The 20206-nt window shown below is 49.0% G+C and overlaps 1 protein-coding gene across 1 annotated transcript; it reads left to right on the top strand.

Annotated features, from left to right (window-relative positions):
- Nucleotides 1-7305: 7305 nt before the first annotated feature.
- Nucleotides 7306-10022, top strand: LOC149365503 (uncharacterized). Its single transcript, XM_089585365.1, has one exon. It carries the CDS (start codon nt 7337-7339, stop codon nt 9557-9559), a length of 2223 nt encoding a protein of 740 aa, XP_089441491.1. The 5' UTR covers nt 7306-7336; the 3' UTR covers nt 9560-10022.
- The last annotated feature ends 10184 nt before the right edge of the window (nt 10023-20206 follow it).

Raw genomic sequence — 20206 nt, 5'->3', positions numbered from 1 at the left:
AAGTAAGTGGTGTATTTGTTCCTGTGTCGTGAGGCGCTCAATACATGGGGCAAACAGGCCGATGTTCAAATGACAGATTGTATGAGCACCGATACAGGACTGAAAACCAGCTTTCCGGCCACATAAGTGTCCATTGTAAGGCCCACAAGTAAGCACCGGACTTCGACAGTACACGTGTTCATAACGGGGCTGAAGATCAGCTTACAAGGGAAGTATCAGAAGCGGTTGAAATCAAGAAGAGTGGCGAATCTTGTGTCAGCCATCCCTCAGTGTATATATCGGCAAAGGTGCTCGCACGCCTTGGGTTTGTTGCGCAGAACGGAAATTACATGCATCAATCGCGTTTATTTTTTTTTATTTTTTTTGCATTCTGTGCATGCTGAGTCAGTTTCTGAGCCCTTATCACTTGCCCGCGTGTATTTATTCCGTGCGACAAGGAATAAACCATCTGTTGTTAGTGCGCCTACGTGTGTGTCCCATGTCCTCTTCTCTGTCTGCAGTGTATTTTTTGGCGCCTTTTTTGCAAGGATGTGGAAAGGGCTTCGCAGTAACACACAGAAGGCTTCGCACACTCCACCTGCAATCCAATGGATCTTGCGGTCCTTCCTGAACTTTCAACAGCTCGTATGAGCGCGCTTCCGTTTGCGGCATGTCCTCTTTCACAGTGCGCTTATTTTGTTGCAATGCTATATGTTAGTGGTGTACAATACGCTATGCTAAAACTCTCTAATTATAGACAGTACAGCTGTAGCCGCAAAAACCAGCTCTTTAGGTATAGCATTACGGTCTAACTTGAACATTTTCAGAGTCCATTACTGACGGCAAACGGATAGGCTCCCATCCAGACGCCTGCTCATGTTTGTTTTATGTATGGTGGGACTTTATTGAAAAGAGCTAAAACTAAGACGCCCCGGCCCGTGCCACTTAAGCATAACAGGCTTACACCATTAAAGACAGAAGAAAAGGGGCAGCCACAAAGAATAATTTCGCATTTCCAATTTTTCCATTTTTTAAAGGTAGTATTGAAGAAATTAGAGAAATTGGACTAGGTAGCGCTTGAGATGGAGGTAGGTTTTCAAGGCCCAATTTCCTTTATTTCAACGCGTTAGCTCTAACTACTAGCTCGTTCCTCAGTTTCGCGCCGTCGTAGTCGGCGTTCGCAGCGCCACCTGCCTCGGATGACAGGTGGGAAAGTAATGAGAGAAAATTCCTCTCTCCATTTTTAAGGTAGAAGAAAGAGAAAAGGAAAGATTGAAAGGGGAGAGGGCGGGGGGGTATGGTGGAAAGTAGACAGACGGAAATCCCTCTCAAATGATGCATCAACCCGCCGCGGTGACTCAGTGGTTACGGCGCTCGGCTGCTGACCCGAAGGACGCGGGTTCGATCCTGGCGGCGGCGGCCGAATTTCGATGGAGGCGAAATTCTGGAGGTCCGTGTACTGTACGATGTCAGTGCACGTTAAAGAACCCCAGGTGGTTGAAATTTCCGGAGCCCTTCACTACGGCGTCCCTCGTAGCCTGAGTCGCTTTGGGACGTTAAACCTTAACAAACCAAACCAAACCAAACCAAATGATGCATCAGACATTAGAATACATGGATCACCGCATCGCATTCGCAATAAAGTTTATATTCATTTTCTTGTGTCATGCTGTTTCGATTTCATAAACCGAACGACGACCGTCGTGTATAGAACTTCAGATCACGAGAAGCAAAAAAAAAACTGCAGTATAAACTCTGGTAAGTAGTTTTAACTAACTGCCGCACTTAAACCAGCCTGCTTCAAAAGCTATAATTATAACAAACGACGTATCAGCAGTTATATCGACGTTTTTTCATGCCTCATGTGACCTAAACCCCAACCACACGTCACAGCCATTGTGTGGTTCATGAAACTGAAGCCATAACAGTGCCAAGAAGGAATTCAATGATAAATTATTAAGCGGTCGTAGGCGAATTCCACGGTGTGCTCAATGTAAAGCAATGTTTAACGCGTCGTTTAAAAGAAAACACGCAAGCGAAAAATTGGTGTCTACAGTCCTTTAAGCAGCGCCCAGTTGGTTGTCTATACAAACTACAGCCATAAAGCATACATAAAGTGCACCCTCGTATCTACACACCTCGCCAGTCTCAAAGCTGTGACCATGCAAACCGAGAAATACGTCCACAATAGTTGCACACGAGTACAGCGCCCAATGCAAGCGCAGTCATCATCGCCATGTTACCCTTCTTCATGCCCGCTCTCACGCGCTGTGCGTGGCACGCTAGGCTCCGCGAGGCGACGCCATTTTTATCTTCGATCGCGTAGCAGCTGCGGGTGTGCCTGCCACTTCTCTGGCACCCAGCAATGGACCGGGACAGTTCTGCAACTACGTACTCCAGGCACCGCTTGCCTGTCAGCGAGCGCAACGAGCCTGGTACTCCAGGATCAGCCGGCGACGGACCACCGAGCTGCCCGACAATGACCAGGTCACCGCGGGCACGCCAGCAGCACCAGGATTCATCAGCCCGGTTCGTGGATCCCGCCTCAGACCAGGAGAGCAAGGAGAAGGGCGCTTCACAGTCAACTCCTGCTCTGCCCAAGCCCAGTCCAGCCAGCACTGCTCGTCCAACACTGCTCCGAGCGACCTATCAGCGCCAGCTGCACCCCGTCGCATCTCAGCGCTCGAGACAGCAAGGCAGGCCTTCAGTGACGAAGTCTTTCAAGCAGCGATCTTCCAGCTGCCTGCTGGAGATTGAAAGCACGGGTGCTTCCAATTCAGCTGAAGCGCGACCACCGATCGGAATCGACGAGGTGAGCTTCCCAATGCCACCAGTCAGCGTGAATCCTTCTCTTCACCAAGCACGCTCCTCGACGCCAAGCATATCGCAAGCTAGGCTCCCGGGAGTTATGCTAGCGACTGCGGCGGTTGATGGAAAAATGCCAAAAAGCCCCGAATTCACGTATGTCGGCGCGACGCGGAGCAGGGGCTTGCCGACGGTGCGCAGGCAAGAGAACTACGGCTTCGCAGAAGCAGAAGGGAAAGCGGAACACCCCATTTCTCTTTTGTCGAGCCAAAATCTCTCGACGAGCTACGGGGCAGGAGGAGCTGGAGACACCTCAGGCTCGCAGCTGCTGGGGCCCAGTTCTGCAGACACAGGTTTGTCCCAGATCATTGATGCGAGCATCCTGAAGCCTACGTCCTCGCTCATTGGGCGCTTATCAACAAGAATCGGATTCTTTGCCAAGAAGCTCCTCCCCAGTAGTGCACCAGCTCTGTTGTCCTCACTGGTAGCTAGGGAGAACCAAGACAGGAAAAAGGACGCAGTGCTACCCCGTCCAGATGAAATGGCAACATTACTGTCAAGGTCCGATCACGTACCTTTCAAAGAAGACGACAATGTCCGGGACTATCAGCCAATGCAGGCCGAGTACATGGAGGGAAAAGATATGAGCAGTGCGGCGGGAGAATGTGAGCGGCGATTTCGTCGCACCGGACGTTCACCAAACCGGCTCATCACGGTAACGACCGCCCGTAAAGAAAGGGAACCGGCAGCCGAGGGAGAGATCGAGTTCTACACCGAGCAGGGCGCCACCTCGGGTACACCGAAAACTGCTACGCTGGGCTCGTCGGGGACTTGCGTGTCGCTTCTGCAGGGTCAAGGTGACAGTCGGCGACATGATCGACACACTGATCTGCATCTGCAAGGTGCGATACCAAAAGCACGAACTGAACGCTGCGAGCTCCTTGTGATGACCGCTGCGGAGGAGAGTCATAAGAGACACCGAAAAGGGAAGAGCATAATGAAGCACAAGAGAAAACATCGATCGGAAAATAAAGGTGATGGAAAGCATGGCGGCAGCCCCGGCGAAGGTAAACACCGGAGCCGCAGGAAATCACCATCGTCCAAGCACAAACGAGACAAGGGCGCAAAAAGGGAGACGGAGAACGTCGCAGGGTCGACGTTTGAGTTAAGCGGAGAGACCTACCGAACCTTCAATTTCGGAATAACTTCGGTTCCTGTTACACATGGCGCCTTACCTAGGCCCGAGTTAACGCGGAGCAGCGAGGATGGGCTTGTATCGAGCGCGTGGCTTGCGGAGCCAGATGGTCGTGCAAGTGTGGAGGCACATCCTCCTACCCTTAAGTCATCAATGCGGCAAACATCAGCTCCTTCCAGGACAGATGAGGAGCCTGCGCCATTCGACTTTCCTGTACCAAGAAAGCCGGCAATGAAAAGGCAGAAGCCTGTTCCTGAAACGCCCCAAAGTCCACAAGAAGGATTAGAGATCAAGGCAGCGCCTAAGGGACCTGCACCCGACCTTCTTTCAGGAGAGTTGGAAGTCGACAAACCTGCAAGGGAAAGCGTGAAGTCCCCACCCTCCGAAAGAATCGGCGAAGGAAACCTAGGCAAACCAAGACCGAAGCCGAGGAAAAAAAGGAAACATAGGTCAAAATCCAAATCAAGCTCCAAGCGAAGCTCCAAACGACATAAAAACAAGGAATCTCCTGAGAAGAGTCCAGATGAGGAAAAGAAACACAAAAGGGAGGGGAAAAAGTCTTCGCCTGAGACTTCGCCACCTCAAGAAGCAGCAGAGGTCCGTGGAGAGCCCAAGGGATCTGCACCCGATCTTCGTTCAGAAAAGCCGGAAGTCGCCGAAGCTGTAAGAGAAGGCGTGAAGTCCCCGCCCTCCGAGAGAAGCGGCGAAGGAATTCTACGCAAGTCGAAGAAAAGCAGAAAGCACAGATCAAAATCCAAATCAAAGCTCAAGCATAGCTCCAAGCGACATAGAAGCAGGAAAGAAAAGTCTCACAAGGAATCTCCCAAGGAAAGTCCAGATGAGGAAAAGAAACATAAAAGGGAGGGGAAAAAGCCTTCGCCTGAGACTTCGCCACCTCAAGAAGCAGCAGAGGTCCGTGGAGAGCCCAAGGGACCTGCACCTGACCTTCGTACAGAAAAGCCGGAAGTCGCCGAAGCTGTAAAAGAAGGCGTGAAGTCCCCGCCCTCCGAGAGAAGCGGCGAAGGAATTCTACGCAAGTCGAGGAAAAGCAGAAAGCATAGATCAAAATCCAAATCAAAGTCCAAGCGTAGCTCCAAACGACATAGAAGCAAGAAAGAAAAGTCTCACAAGGAATCTCCCAAGGAAAGTCCAGATGAGGAAAAGAGGCACAGAAAGCATGAGAAAAAGTCTTCGCCTGAGACTTCGCCAGCACCTCAAGAAGCAGCAGAGGTCCGTGGAGAGCCCAAGAGACCTGCACCCGGCCTTCGTTCAGAAAAGCCGGAAGTCGACGGAGCTGCCAGAGAAGGCGTGAAGTCCCCGCCCTCCGAGAGAAGCGGCGAAAAAATTCACAAGTCTAGGAAAAGCAGGAAGCATAGATCAAAATCAAAGTCCAGGCATAGATCAAAGCGGCATGAAAGAAGGGAAGAAAAGTCGGACAGAGAATCACCGAAAAGTTCAGAAGCGAAAAAGAGACACAGGAAGCATGGGAAGCACGGGAGGCACGGAAAACGCAAGAAATATACACCAGAAGGTGCTCCGGAAAGCGAGCCGAGGGAGGGGTATTTCTTCCGATGGGGTACCGCCGGCATCCCAAGCGTAGCAGGTGTGCACCGAGAGCTCAGCTGGAGCACATCCCAAATGGGACAAGACGAAAGCCAGTCGTCCACTGGGTTCTCCCTCCCAAGCCGAAAAATATCGCCCTCCGAAAGTACTCGGACGTTGCCCTTCAGTTCATTTTCAACGTCCGCGAGGGGGCCAGACTACACAGGGTTCTCCGTCGATACGAGTAGAACTGCAAGTCAGCCTTATCAGAGAGTGGGCAGCGGAGGTTCCTGGGAGCGTTCAAGCCGCGAGAGACGCGAACGAGAGGATAAACACCGCAGGTCCAGAAGCCATGGCCATCGAAGAGGGCACAGAAACCACGAGCATGAACATCTCAGGAGTCACAGGAGCCACAGGAGTAAACGAAGCCACCGAAGCGGCAGTGGGCACCGGGGACACTCGGGCCACAGGCATCATCACAAACACGGAGATCATCACAGACATGGAGACCATCACAAACACGGACACCATCACAAACACGGACATCATCACAAACACGGAGGCCATCATAGAGGCGAAGATATTGCTAGCCCTATGAGTCCCTTAAGTCCAGCCAGTCATTCAGACCTTGCAAGTCCCTCTGGCCGGGAAAGTTCATTCAGTCCCACTGACTCATTAAGCCCAGAATCTTCCATGCGGAAGTCGGGACGCCACAAACACCACAGAAAGCACAAAAAAAGGCACCGTTCCAAGCACAGAAGCCATTCCAAAAGGTCTAAAAGAAGCAGGTCCAGACACAGGCGGTCTAAGAGAAGCAGGTCGGAAAGCGAAAGGACTAGAAGCCCGAGAAGTCCAGGTACTTCTAGCCTGTCGCAGGTACTAGAAAAATCCGAATCCGCTAGGTCCAGGCGATCGAGAAGCCCAGGTAGAAGGTCCCATAGAGGTGAACGGTCCCATAGCGGCGAACGGTCCCATAGGAGCGAACGGTCTCACAGGAGCGAGCGTTCTCATAGGAGCGAACGGTCTCACAGGAGCGAACGTTCTCATAGGAGCGAACGGTCTCATAGGAGCGAACGATCCCGCAGCAGGAGCTCCCGAAGCAGGTCTAAGAGAAGGCGCCATAAACATAGAAGCAGAAGTCCTGAGAAGAGCTCCAAGAGAACTCACAGGAGCAGAAGCCACAAACGGAAAAGCTCTGAAAGAAGTCCCGATATCAGCAGCCCCGATAAAAGCCGCGATCTCACTATTACAAAAACGAGCTCGCATAGCAAGACAAGGTCAGAAAGCAGTCATAGCAGGGAGTCCAGAAGGGCAAGTGGTAGAAGATCGCGAAGTCGCTCCAGCCACTCAAGGAGCAGAAGCAGATCATCAGAAAGAAAAGAACGGTCCAAGAAGAGGCGGGGCAGCCGATCTAGTAGTAGGCGCAGCAGAAGATCCAGAAGTAAGCGCGCCGAAGAATCTTCAAGCATTACAAGATCAGAACATCGAACGTCGTCAGGAAAAAGGAAGCACGGGAGAAGGCGGCATCATCGGCACTCTACCCATGGAAAATCGCGACGAAGAAGAGACCGCGGAACACGCAGCGGGTCCCGGGAAAGACATTCGCGTTCAAGTAGATCGACTAGAAGGAAAGGGCACAGTAAAACGAGCGACAACTCGGACAACGCAGGACAATCCTTGATGGCTTTCTGGTGTCTCCTTTCATGTGTGGCCGCCATAATCACCGGGGTCGTCTGTGTGATCACGATATATTACGTCATTGTGCTCAAGCCGAAGCCCCTTCCTCCCAATGAACCGCAGCCGTTAAGCGAAACCATGCGGGCTGATGACACCACACCTCCCGAAGAATACATGCGGCAACCTCCAGCAGTCGTTCCTACATTAAAGCCAGCGAGAGTGTATTACTGCTCCACGGAGCACTGCAGACGGGAGGCGTCATACGTTGCGAAACTCCTGAGCCACGAATCGCGCCCATGCGACAACTTCTACAAGCATGTCTGCGACGTTTGGACGAAAGACCATCCCGCGCAACCTTTCAGCACAGGGTCGCTGGTTTCGCAAGACACCCTGCTCCAGGACACCCTAGCGCGCCACCTGCTCGACGTTGTGAACAAAGCGAGTGGGCGAGACATGCAGGTAGCAGCAAACCTCTACGCCGCCTGCACTGACAGAGGTCGTTCCACCACCGGCTACAAGGAGGCCGTCAACGCGCTGTTCTCCCAGTGGAAAATAGAGAAATGGCCCCGAACAGATCAAGCGCAAGACGGTATCATTTCCGTGTGGCTTTTTGCTGCTGAGCTGAGCCGGGACTTGGATTTGGCAACGATTGTTCAACCCAGCGTCGGTGCCGACCCCGACAATATGGCCGCTACAGTGGTGGAGCTATCGAAACCGCGATGTCTGTGCGCCGATATCAACCAGGAGAGTGAAGAAGCTGGGGGGCTCTTCAAGGCAGCTGTCCGCGAAAGTGTCGCACAACTGGGCGTTTCTTCTGCTGACGGTCTAGAAGACCGACTGCTAGCAGCATGCACTTCCATTGCAGCTGTCTGCCGCACGAGGTACGAAAACGACAGCGTCAATGTTGTTCGTTTTAGGGATCTTAACTTGGGGTTACGTGCGTTCCTGACCGTTCTGCTCAATGCCCGAGCGCAAGAAGACGATCATGTGGTCCTGCGCTCAGCCCCGCACCTGGCACGCCAGCTCGAAGACACTCTGCAGTCTGTGCCGCCCTTGGACGCGCTGAACTACTTTGGCTTCCTCGCGCTCGTCCGCATGGCGCCGCTTCTACCTGGCGACCTGCGCAGTCTGCGAGCCCTGTTCGCCGAAAGCCTGCTAGGCCACACAGTCGGCAACTCCGAGGACAACACGCTCCTGTGCGCACGGCTCGTGGAATCCGTGCTGCCCGGCTGCTTCGCAAAGGCAGCCCTGATATGGCGGCATTCCATGGGCCAGGAAGTCCCAACGCGCGAATGGCTGTCCGAGCTGGAGTCCGTGTTCCTGAGGCACCTTGCGGACTTCCCTTGGCTCAACGAGCTGTCGTCGCTGCTCATACGCTACCGAGTCAAGCGGCATGCCTTGACGCGATTCGGCCCGTCTTCCAGCGATCAGCAGAAATCCTGCGCACCATCAGACCGGCTGAGTACGGAGAGTGCGTTCCTATTCTTCGCGAACATTTCCCGGCGTCAACAAGCGCTGAAGTGGCAGAGGCTACAGGGTGACGGAACGCTACTCAGTCTGCACGCCGCAGGTTCCGAGTTCTCTACGGTGCCCTCGTTCCGACGCTCGCTGAAGATCATCCATGTCCCGGCGGCCCTGGTGAACGCGTCCGTGCCGAGCAACAGCTCGTCCTTCGTGTTCCACCTGGCACGCGTCGCCGTCCGCTTCTACCGGGCTCTGGTACAGCTCTTGCACGAAGACCCGTACGAGCGAGACGTTTCGCTGAGCTTCACGGACGAGAGTCGGCGCAGGCTGTCCGCTTTGATGAGCTGCTTCGACGAAGACGCAAAGTCCAGCCTCGCTACCATCGGTGCATCGGCGACCAGCCAGGGCGTGATGAATCTGCGCCGGGCTTTCCTCGACCGCACGTCCGCTCTGCTTCTAGCGACGAGGGCCTTCGAGGAACTCTTCCCGCTCCAGCGAATGTGGAATTACGACCTGCGGCTTGCTGGCCTCGAAGAGTTCACTGCCAAGCAGTTGTACTTCATATACTTCGCGTTGGACAACTGCGAGTCAGCCGATCCAGCTTTTCACAAGCCGTCAATGACTCCAGAATACAAGGTCAACGTCCCCCTTAGGCATATTAACGAATTCGCTCAGGCCTTTGGCTGCAATGCCCAAGATCATATGGTGTCAGAGAGCAATGGGCCGTGCACACTGATGCGTCGCAGCGGGCAGCGACGAATCGATCGACCGAAGCAGGACGGGCGGGCTCGCGGTCGTGGTCCGAACCCATCCGTGGACACTGGAGTGCACCCGAGACCACCGACAAGCAACGGACCATCACACCTGCGAGCACCTGATATCCCGTTAGTGGACTGACGCTACGATTGGACGCTGTAATGTTGCTGTTCTGGACCCATGAATGCGTGAGGCGAGAGATCCAAGTGCATAACACCGGCTTCAGGATACTCACGCACCATCCTCAAGCACGCACATTTAAAGCAAACGATCCGTTCTTCTCTGTATATGTCAGACGCCCTTTTTTTTTCTTGGTAGCGATCTGGTGCCAAGTCTATTCGTTTACTTGTCCTTTAGTGTTAATCTTTTGAAGTCCAATTTACCATACTTTATCCTCACCTTTTGTATTTTAGTTGACCTTTACTTTTCGCGTTTCTATTGCGTGAACTGGACCTCGGATTGCTAGTAATATGCGACCATATGGTGTGCGTGTGGTGCTGCGTTGACGATGATGCGAATAACTGACCGATGAACAGAGCAGAAAAGTGTTTCTCGGAATATGTGTGATGTATGTGAATGTTGCATCCGTTTCAATTCAACGTGTGCATTTATGTCTGCGCAAAGCCTACACATTCACCGCAGTTAAGAGTTGACACTCGTGGCCGTTGTGCACTGACACTGCTTCCCTACCTTTCGAGAACTTTTTACATTGTACTTGCATCATGCTTCTATGCCTCATACCTTGTATTAAGGTATTTTTTATGTATATATATATATCTGGCGGTAACCTTTAGTTTCTGTGTAGCCTACGTACGCGCTGAAAATATAGGACTTTTCACATTGATGCATTGCGTCTGTGACATGATGGCAAGTGTGACTTGGGCTCTCCAGTTCTGCACAACTCCCAAGTGACCTCTCGGAGCTTATAAACGCAAAGTTTAGGTACCTGGTTATGCTGCGAGCGCTTCCACTGGTACTTAGGTTGAGGAATTCTGAAAGATCAGAACTGGTCCCAAAATCGGTCCATACGCCGGGCTTCAAAATAATACGCAAGCCTTGCATATATGAAACTCCCATTCCGGGCCCGACGCATGTTAGCGCTATTAAAGCAAAAGCTTCACTACGGGACCTCGTGCTTCGATCGCCGGGCACCTAGTTTTCACCTTCAAATGACCTTGAGCTTCGAAAGCAAAAGAAAGGTGCATATATACTGGCTCCCTGGGACAGTGCACACCTCAGTCGCGCTTTAAGCTGCAAAACCAATGAAGTGGGAGCTTGGAAAGCAAAGGAAAGGCGCATAACTGCCCTCTTGGACAGTGGACACCACAGTCGTGCTTTAAGATACGAGGCGGTAGCGACAGATGTGCGCTGCATGCAGCATTGGCATTGACAACGTTGTGCCAGAAACGCGGCACTGAAGCCATAGCCCGTCGGCATTCATTGTGTTCATTGGCGTTGGCGTAGGTAACTTTTACACTCCAATGATTTTAAAGAAAGGAATTGCGCATGACTGGCTCCCTTGGTTATTGGACGCCTGAATCGCGCTTATAGGTATGTGGTGATGAGAGAGATGTGGAGCAATCTAGTAACGTTGATGTGGGCTGCATGCGTTAGCGCTAACGTCATACAAGTTACAAGAGCTTGCAGGCCTTGCTGCGGTGATGGATGTGTGTTGCAGCGTGTGGTATGACGTCATCCACAGACAAGGCGCTATGGTGGCTATCGGGTGCAGAGAAAAGCAGCGCCTGCTGGAAGACTTCGGACGCGAGTCAAGATTCTTGTGTTGTGTTACCGTTTAAATGTCTAAATATGGCCTTTCATTTCTTGAGTATACACACGGACATTAGCAATGTGCACCCCCCATAAGCGAAACACATAGCGTAGCCAAGGGGATATTGGTTTAGCAATTACCTAGGCTTAACCAAAGCTAAGCCCCAGCAATTTTTGAGGAAAAGAAATGTATCTGTCTCGCATATCTCGGTGGACACCTGAACCTCGCCGTAAGGGAATGGAGGAAGATGGGAGTGAACGAAGACGCCGTATTAGCTAGACGCGCCTTTGTTCATTCCAACCATCGAGCTGGCATGGCGGAGTGTTTAGCGTGCTCGTCTCGCATTCCTGAGACCCTGGTTCGATTCCCCCAACGCGACCAATTTCCTACTCGGTTTTATTTTTTACCTGGTCTGACTAGAAAGATTCACTAGAATTCGTCTTTACCATTGTTCTAACGCCATCCATCGTGTCCTGTCACTCACCTGACAAGTGATGTAACTCTCTAGAATGTTCGACACAATGTCTATGAAACATCCGGAAACGTCTAACCATTAATGATGGTTAATGATAGTTGGTTTGGTTTATTGGGGTTTATCGTCCCAAAGCGACTCAGGCTATGAGAGACGCCGTAGTGAAGGCCGGGATCGAACCCGCGTCTTTCGGGTCAGCAGCCGAGCGCCGTAACCACTGAGCCACCGCGGCGGGGTTAATAATAGCTAAGCATGACTTGCACATTTTGTGATGCTAGTTAATAACGTGACCTTAACTAGTACACTGATTAATTAGTGTTAGGTAAGGTACAGGCGCAGTGCACAGTCCCACATGCCACTTAATTCTTAACTACTACTAATTGCCAATTAGTCATTAAGTACAATGATATAATCATCAAATCACTTTATATCATGTTCCGAAGTCTTTCGATTGCACCCAATTAAGTATCAATTGGCCATTGATTGGCATATGCCCATATAAGGCATGGATCCGAAACTCCAACACTTTTGCTGACACGTCTTGGTCACGACAGTGGGGACAGTGAGGAGAGCACTATTAATATTTTTTTGATACCAAAATCCGAGAGTTCAGCATGTCATGGCTTTGTTGCCACTTGGCCGGCAGCGAAAGATGCATTTATTTCGAAGAAATTTGGATTCGAAGTTGAAAAAGTTTTTCCCGCCGCTCTGATTCAAACTTGGGATTCTCCATGACGACACAGGACTAAGTGACGTGACACATGACGTGAACATGACGTACCGCAGACTCCATGATTTCTGGCGGCCAGCAGTGCGGCCTAGCAGCAGCCGAAAAGAAAGCTACCGCCGGCCGCACGTTGAAGGCATCTATCGGCTATTGCGGCCGTCGCTACAGTCGCTTCGCTTACGTTTGCACTGGCGTTTTGCCAGCGTTACGATGGATCTCGTTCCCGAAGTCGTAAACGAAGTTCTCGCAAATAGACACATTTAGCATACCGTGTACCTTGTTACCGCTAGCGGAATACCGGGAGCCCGCCTAGCGCCGGTCAGCAGGCGCTGATTGGTCCCGATGCTTCAGACGCGCGCGTAGCTGCCGGGCACGTGGCGCCATCTGGCTACGTCAAGGAGATTTGCGCATGCATTGGCTGCGCCTCAGTGATTTGTGGCTTCTCGGGTCCTAGAGTTGCTAGAAGCATCGGTTCTAGCAACACTGTTTTGTCCTATGACGTCATCACGCTTGTACTTGCGAGTTTGGCCTGTGGCGGCGATACCTGTATTTTGGTTCTTGCTCTTTTCTACGTTACAAGAGCTTTGTTGTCAGTATGAGTGACGTTTTTGTAATCAGGAGCTGGTATTCTGTCGATACAATCCAACTTCAATTTCTCCTCAGTGTCCCTTTAAAACTTTATTATGCAAGCGAGTTTAGACCATGCAAGGTCTCAGGGCCACCACACAGCCCTCACATTACGAGCATGTGTCCAGGCTATGTAGGGCCATGGCACTGGCACCCCGTTGTGGCAGACACAAGGCACTGCTGCAATAGGCTGCAGCGTTCATTGGGTGAACAAACTCTCGCGATCAACCATTAACTGCCACCTGTCAGGGTGGTGGTGGTGGTGAAAACTTTTAATTTCTGAAATAGAGTTTGGGAGCCACAGAGTGGCCACGCTACATGGTCGGCGTCCCTAGTCCGGGACACCGCATGACAATGCCCCATCTCTAGCCCGTTTCACCAGAGCCCTTTGGGACTCAAGCGAGGAGCAGTTGAGAAGGGCAGTCTCCCATGCCTCTCTGGAAGGGTGGCAGGGTGGGTGTGCTGCCTATCCAGTGTCCGGAACACACCCAACGTTACAGACGCTAAACCGCTTATAGTTGCCTGATGCACCATAGCTTTCACTCTCTAACCAGGTTCAGCAGTAATTGAACTGCAGTTAATTTTTTGTCACAGGGGCCTCAAGCATGATTACTTCGTGAGCCCCATCATCGTCATCAAACTGCCACCACGGGCTCTCAGTGGGAATGTGTCGTGTTTCGAGTGCTCTGTTCTGTATTCCTTCATGCAGGGTTTCATGAGAGGCAGAGTTTGGAGCGGATGAAGCCACTTTCATCGGTGGTATGGAATGATGCCTCCATCCCAGCGCACGGCTCATTATAACGTATTAAGTATCGTGTTTAGAGTTCAGGTTGACAGTGAATGAATATTGTCACCGGGACCCAAACATCGCTACTAGTCACGCCCCATCATCGACCCACCACAGGGCCTATGTACGAGTGTGTGTTGTGTTGCCCGCTTTTCAGCGGGTTTCACGAAAGGCGCAGCTTACAGGTGACGGAATTCCCTTCAGCAGTGACTTTCAATTGCACCATCAATCCATTACTTAGCCCATTACAGCGTATTAGGTATCGCGTTTAGGGTTACGGCTGACAGTGAATGCTTATTGAAGCGAAAGCTTCACTAACGGACCTCATGCTTCGATCGCCGAGTACCTAGTTTTCACCTTCAAATGACCTTGAGCTTCGAAAGAAGTGGAAAGGCGCATAACTGGCCCTCTGGGACAGTGCACCTTAGTCGCACTTTAAGCTACAAAACCAATGGAGCGGGAACTTGGACAGCAAAGAAAAAGGCGCATAACTGCCCTATTGGAACCGTGGACACCTTAGTCGTGCTTTAAGATACATGGCGGTAGTGACAGATAAGCGCTGCATGCGTTGGCATTGACAACGTTGGCCAGAAACGGGGCACTGAGGCTATAGGCCATCGGCATTCATTGTGTTCATTAGCGTTGGCGTTGACGTTTTACACTCCAATGACTTTAAGGAAAGGAAGTGCACATAACTGGCTCCCTGGGTCAGTGGACGCCTGAATCGCACTTATATGTACATCGGGTGATGAGAAAGAGAAATAGAGATGCATACACAAATTGCTGTCGTTAGTTGGGAAATCACCAATCCACTCATTCACGTGAGGATTAAAATTAAGACACGAAAGTTTTGAAAACAGCCATTTGTGAGAAACCTTGCCAAAAGCTTATTAGAGGTCTAAAAATAGAGCATCAACAGGAATATTCTTATTAGGGCTAGAACTAAGTGTATTGCAAAGTAATGCTCAAAATGGTTCATAGGATTAACACTTCTTCTTGGGCGAGTTGGTGCATACTTGATTTGAAGAAAATGGCGCCAGAGCATGCAAACCACGAAAAGACAAGGACGAGACACAAAGCGCTTTGTGTCTCATCCTTGTCTTTTCGTGGTTTGCATGCTCTGGCGCTATTTTCTTCAAATCAAATGGTTCATAGGAGTGGCCTTTACAAAAGTCATGTTGGTTGGGATGAAATAAAGGTGTACGCTGAGTGGAACAAGTGATTGCGAGTGTTCAAAATCTGATCTCTGAAGGTTCCCTCACCTTGTACAAAGATTCTGAAGAATAAAAGCCATCGTAAAAAAAAAAATTGCTTGGCGAGTTGCTGATACTTGATGGTAAAGAGCAAAAGAGAGAGACAGCGATGAGACGCACGACACAAGGGCTTCTTCTCAGAGTCAATTTCTTCTGCACTGTTTTTCATTAAATTTTGTCAACCCTTCCAGCTAGCCATTCTTCAGGGCATCTCTCTGACTCACTCTGACCGAATTTATGTTTGGGTCTCATGCTTATTCTAAGCATCCTAGCCTTTGTGCTATTTTCTCTTGCCAGCCACAGCAGTGCACATCGATCGGCGCCACACAGCTGAATAGCTACTTCACGTTTCAAGATGGCGAATCAGTGCTGAGGGGGTATTCTTTTTCCGAAATTTATCCTCAATCTACCTCTCGTCTGGCTGCAAACTTTGTGAGAATGTCGAATACACTAAGTAAACTTGTATACCATCGAGTGGCAAAGCAAGAAAAAGGAACTAAGGAGCTGTAGGCTACCTGTCACCCATTGAGCCTCTAAGAAGGTGAATGTGCCGCATTGAGCCTTCCTGACCTGTTTGTTAGTCACAAAGGCGCAGTCTGTGTAGAACACAAATAGTGAAATTGCAAAGAATGCATGGTGGCCACAAGGTACACTGTGGAGAAGCATAATTCCAATTCCAGGCAGAATAGCTGACACCTCTGCTGCAGGCAATCACAGGGTAGTATGGCATATCAAATAAAGGTTCAAAAATGAACATGTCAATTGTGAAAAAGATATGTTGCAACAGGATTCTATATCTGCACAATAGTCATCATAATAATGGACCTAACGGCGGTTGTAATGATGCTGAGGTAGTTAAATTTATGACAGCAAAGAAAAAGGAAGTGCTCAAAAGTCTCACAAGCTGAGCTGAAGAGAAAATGAACACGTGAGGGCCAAGTAACTACAGATGTCTTGAAGGACGGTGGATAAATAAAGCACTCTATTTTTAGTATGTTATTGTGGCTACGTTGTGAGCCATTTATTGTGGTCATGTTTGGTATTACCGTTGCTTACCACTAAAAGTAAGTTACCAATTTTTTTTTTCTTTTTTCAGACCATAGTTGACACTTTCAAATTACTCAACATAAGTACTAACTTGAGAAGCATGCTGGAGTCTGATGACCCTGCGAACGCCAATGCTTTGAATCAGGCCAAAGAGGTCTGGTATTGCAATGTAAGCTGTTCAAAAGCAGAAGCTGAGCAGTATGTATGATGCCTTAACATAGAAAGGTTTTTTAAAAAAAATACGGTAAAGCTAGACTTCAATGGCAGTCATGATGGAATCAATACTGAGTTTGCTGCGCTGCATTGTTACATTGGTAGAATCAGTGAACAAATGCAGCACACAACACAGACAAACGACAAGGCTAGCAACTTTCCTTTTAAAAGCGACTGTCAACAACCTGTATAGTGGAAAACAATTAATGCACAACATAGTAAAGGCAGGCAAGACAATGGTTGAAAGACTGATCACGCCCTCCACTCTGCTGAGCACAGACTCGGTGCCACAGTTGAAGTCCGAGTGATGGGAAGCAGAACGAGAAGGAACATATTGATTTCAATGCAAATGCATTATAAGGCTCATGCGAACGAAAAGCCATCACTGGAAGTTGTCCGCAAAGTGTGTCTGCAGATCGTGTCTGCAAAATGTGTCCACAGGAAGTGGTACCTCTCACATGACGTCATACATCAGAGTCAGATTTAACTGCGTGATGACAGCTCAGTATGTCATAACGCAAATGAATAAAAGGATGTCATGTGACGAACGATGAGTTGAGTAAATAATTGATGACATCATTCAAGAGTCACGTGATAGTGTCATGTTTGGTTTGGTTTATGGGGTTTAATGTCCCGAAGCGACTAAGGCTACGAGATACGCCGTAGTGGAGGGCTCCGGAAATTTCGACCACCTGGGGTTCTTTAACGTGCACTGACATCGCACAGCACACGGGCCTCGAATTTCTCCTCCAAAGAAATTCAACCGCCGCGGCCGGGATCGAACCCGTGTCTTTCGGGACAGCAGCCGATCACCATAGCCACTGAGCCACCGCGGCGGCACTGATAGTGTCATGTGACAAGGAACTTGGAAAAGCTGCTTCAGAAGTCCTATGATAAGGGTCATGTGATAAGGAATTTATAAAAGTTGCGTCATTCAGAAGTCGCGTGATAAGTGTGACATGACAAGAAACTTAGGAAAAAATAACCCTAACAAAACGCTTAGTAGCACGAACGAAGCACTTCGTAGCACAAATGAAGCACTTAGTCACCACAACAGCAGCAGCAACATCATGCTTTCACATTTCTGCAATGCAGCAGACTGCAGTGCCTCCTTCGCGAGCTGTGCACTGCCAACATGCCAGTGGGCAGCACGTCACTGCAAGAAGTGCAATGTATCCTTAGCTAGTTTGAACGTGCACACATCACTCCAAAGTGTGCATATGATCCTGGCTGTCGCACAAAAATGGTGCCAACCAGGAGACCATTCTAAAAAAAAAGGACACACAAAAATACGACTCTCTTCAATTGATGCCATCCTCTGGATCCACAAGAGGTGGGGTTCATTAAGTGGAATGATTCAGTGAGGGGCACACATTTGGGGTTGTCTGCAACCAAATGGTTTTTCTCGGCTGTTTCCTTAACAAAATCATACAAATGCACCAGTCAAAAAACTCCTCCAATTTATTTACATTGGTGTGCATGATTGCAGTAGGAGTCTAAAGGCTAAACTTAAGACACAGGTCTAGCTTTGATTTAAGTGACTACAAGCATGACAAGCAGAAATTGGGAAAAACATGCAGCACAGATAGTAGCAAGGCGTTTTGTAGTAGTCACCACTGGTACATTGTGTGGGGCTTGGATTCAGTGATGAGCCTACGCAACCATCCAGATCACAAACTCTTGTTTGTGAGATCTTTATTTGCAAAGTGCTCGATGCTTTTCATGAGGAATAGCAGTACTGTCCCTCCTGCTTTAACAGGCCAGTCCAGGCATGCACCGTTCACTCATCTGAGACCACATCCACTTCTGCAAACAGCACAGCGCTTGTTTGCACTGGCAATGCTCCCAGAAAGGGTGCATAGCAAGTACCTGCAGAAATGCATTGCCTCAAAGGAATACGAGGTGTGACATAAAAAAAACGAGACTAAGTGTGTAGTTTGAAAAAAAGAGTGCAGTTGGCAACAACTGTTTTGCTGACATTATCCCACACACCTCCTCTATTAATGCGGCCAGTTTCGATGGAACCGATCACGCCAGTTGGGAGTGCTGTGTCATTGAGTGAACACATGCAACTGCATTCTGCCATGAAAATGTCTATCAACATCAAGTTTCTAGTGAAATTTAAGAAATCAGCCATGGAAACATTTCAAATGTTAACCGAGGCTTATGGAGATGAAACTTTGTCTCGTGCACGTGTGCTTGAATGGCATAAGCGGTTCTCAGGGGGAAGAGACAGTGTGGATTATGATGAACATGCTAGGCGCCCAAGGTCAGCGATTACAGACCAAACATTGCCAAAGTTCGTGATGTGATCCATGGTGACCGAAGATTAAGTGTTCGTGCAGTGGCGGAGTTGGTTAACTTGGATATGAAAGCTGTTCGACGCATTTTAACGGACGAATTACATTTGAGGAAGATTTGCACGAAGGTTGTTCCAAAAGTTCTGTCCGATGACCAAAAACAGTGCCGAAAAGACGTGTGCGTGGACATGTTAGAACGCATTGCAAACGAGCCAACTTTGTTGGAATCTGTTGTAACATGTGATGAGACATGGATCTTTACCTATGATCCAGAAAATAAGCGCCAGTCAATGCAGTGGAAGTCTCCAGGATCCCCCAAGACCCAAAAAAGCATCAAAATCAAAATTCAAGGCAATGTTAATTGTCTTCTTCGACATAATGGAATTGTAATGATTGAGTGGGTTCTTCAGCAGATCTTGGCACGCTGTTTTCCCAGCTTCGTCATTACTTCCCACCAAAATAGTCTGGCACCAAAAAGGGACGGGCCAAACAAGGCCGGCGAAGAATCACTTGACCCTGTGCAGTAACTGAAATTTTCAATCTCATAATTTTGTGGGTTATCCAAGCTGGTTTTAAGTAAAAACAGTAAATTTTCAATTTGTAAATTCTCACTCTCGCTAGACTTGCTCTGCAGTGTTACAGTCCCTTTCAGCTCTTTCTACTGCGATATCGGCTGTACTAATGCTCAGAGATAAGGTATAAAATTACTGCTGCTTCTGAGGAAGCAGGCAGTGACATCATTTGTGCCATAGCAAAAAAAACCCCTGTGCACTTGCTACCCAAGGGGGGACATGGGTCTTACAGCATTTTTTTTTATTTACAGACCAAATGCAATGCAACTGCACAAACTTATTCAGTTTTTTCTTCTGATTTCAAATATGCAATTTGTTTATTTCTAGGCCAATTAGTTCCTGAGATATTAATATATATCATGCCATTGTCTGCTCGTACAATGGAAAAAAACTGGGCCACCAGAAATTTAATTTTAATATGTGGGTAGATACTACAATGTGCAAGGAATGCAACGCTGGAAGCAGTTTTCAGTTTTTTGTCCGTGTGGACAAATGGGCTTAATAGTTAGTTTTCAAGTGAGTTAACTAGACATACAGTGCCAGAAAACACACGACACACATGAAACTAACTATTAAGCCCATTTGTCCACACGGACAAAAAACTGAAAACTAACTGCTTCCAGCATTGCATTCCTCACACATTGTAGTATCTACCAACATATTAAAATTAAATTTCTGCTGGCCCATTTTTTTTCTACTGTTTGAGCAGACAATGGCATGATATATATTAATATGTAAGTAACTAATTGGCCTAGAACTAAACAAATTGCATATTTGAAATCAGCAGAAAAAACTGAACAAGTCTGTGCAGTTTCATTGCGTTTGGTCAGTAAATAAAAAAAATGCTCTAAGACCCATGTGCACACAGGAGTGTCTCAAGACCTGCACTGTTTTCAGACACCTCTGTGAGCTCACACCAACATGGGGGGGTCACCAACTACACAATTTTTTGGCGGCAAAGCACCCATCGGTGCAAAGCAAACAGTGATAGACACTAAAAAATCACCAGTGTAATAAGG

The sequence above is a fragment of the Amblyomma mixtum genome, chromosome 1 (assembly GCF_055824585.1).
Source record: "Amblyomma mixtum isolate Tamu chromosome 1, ASM5582458v1, whole genome shotgun sequence".
Taxonomy (NCBI): Eukaryota; Metazoa; Arthropoda; class Arachnida; order Ixodida; family Ixodidae; genus Amblyomma; species Amblyomma mixtum.
This window is presented reverse-complemented; position numbering and strand designations above follow the sequence as displayed.

Excerpts from the sequence above, each read along its gene's own strand:
- LOC149365503 (XM_089585365.1), top strand. The coding sequence starts at position 7,337 with ATGCGGGCTGATGACACCACACCTCCCGAAGAATACATGCGGCAACCT.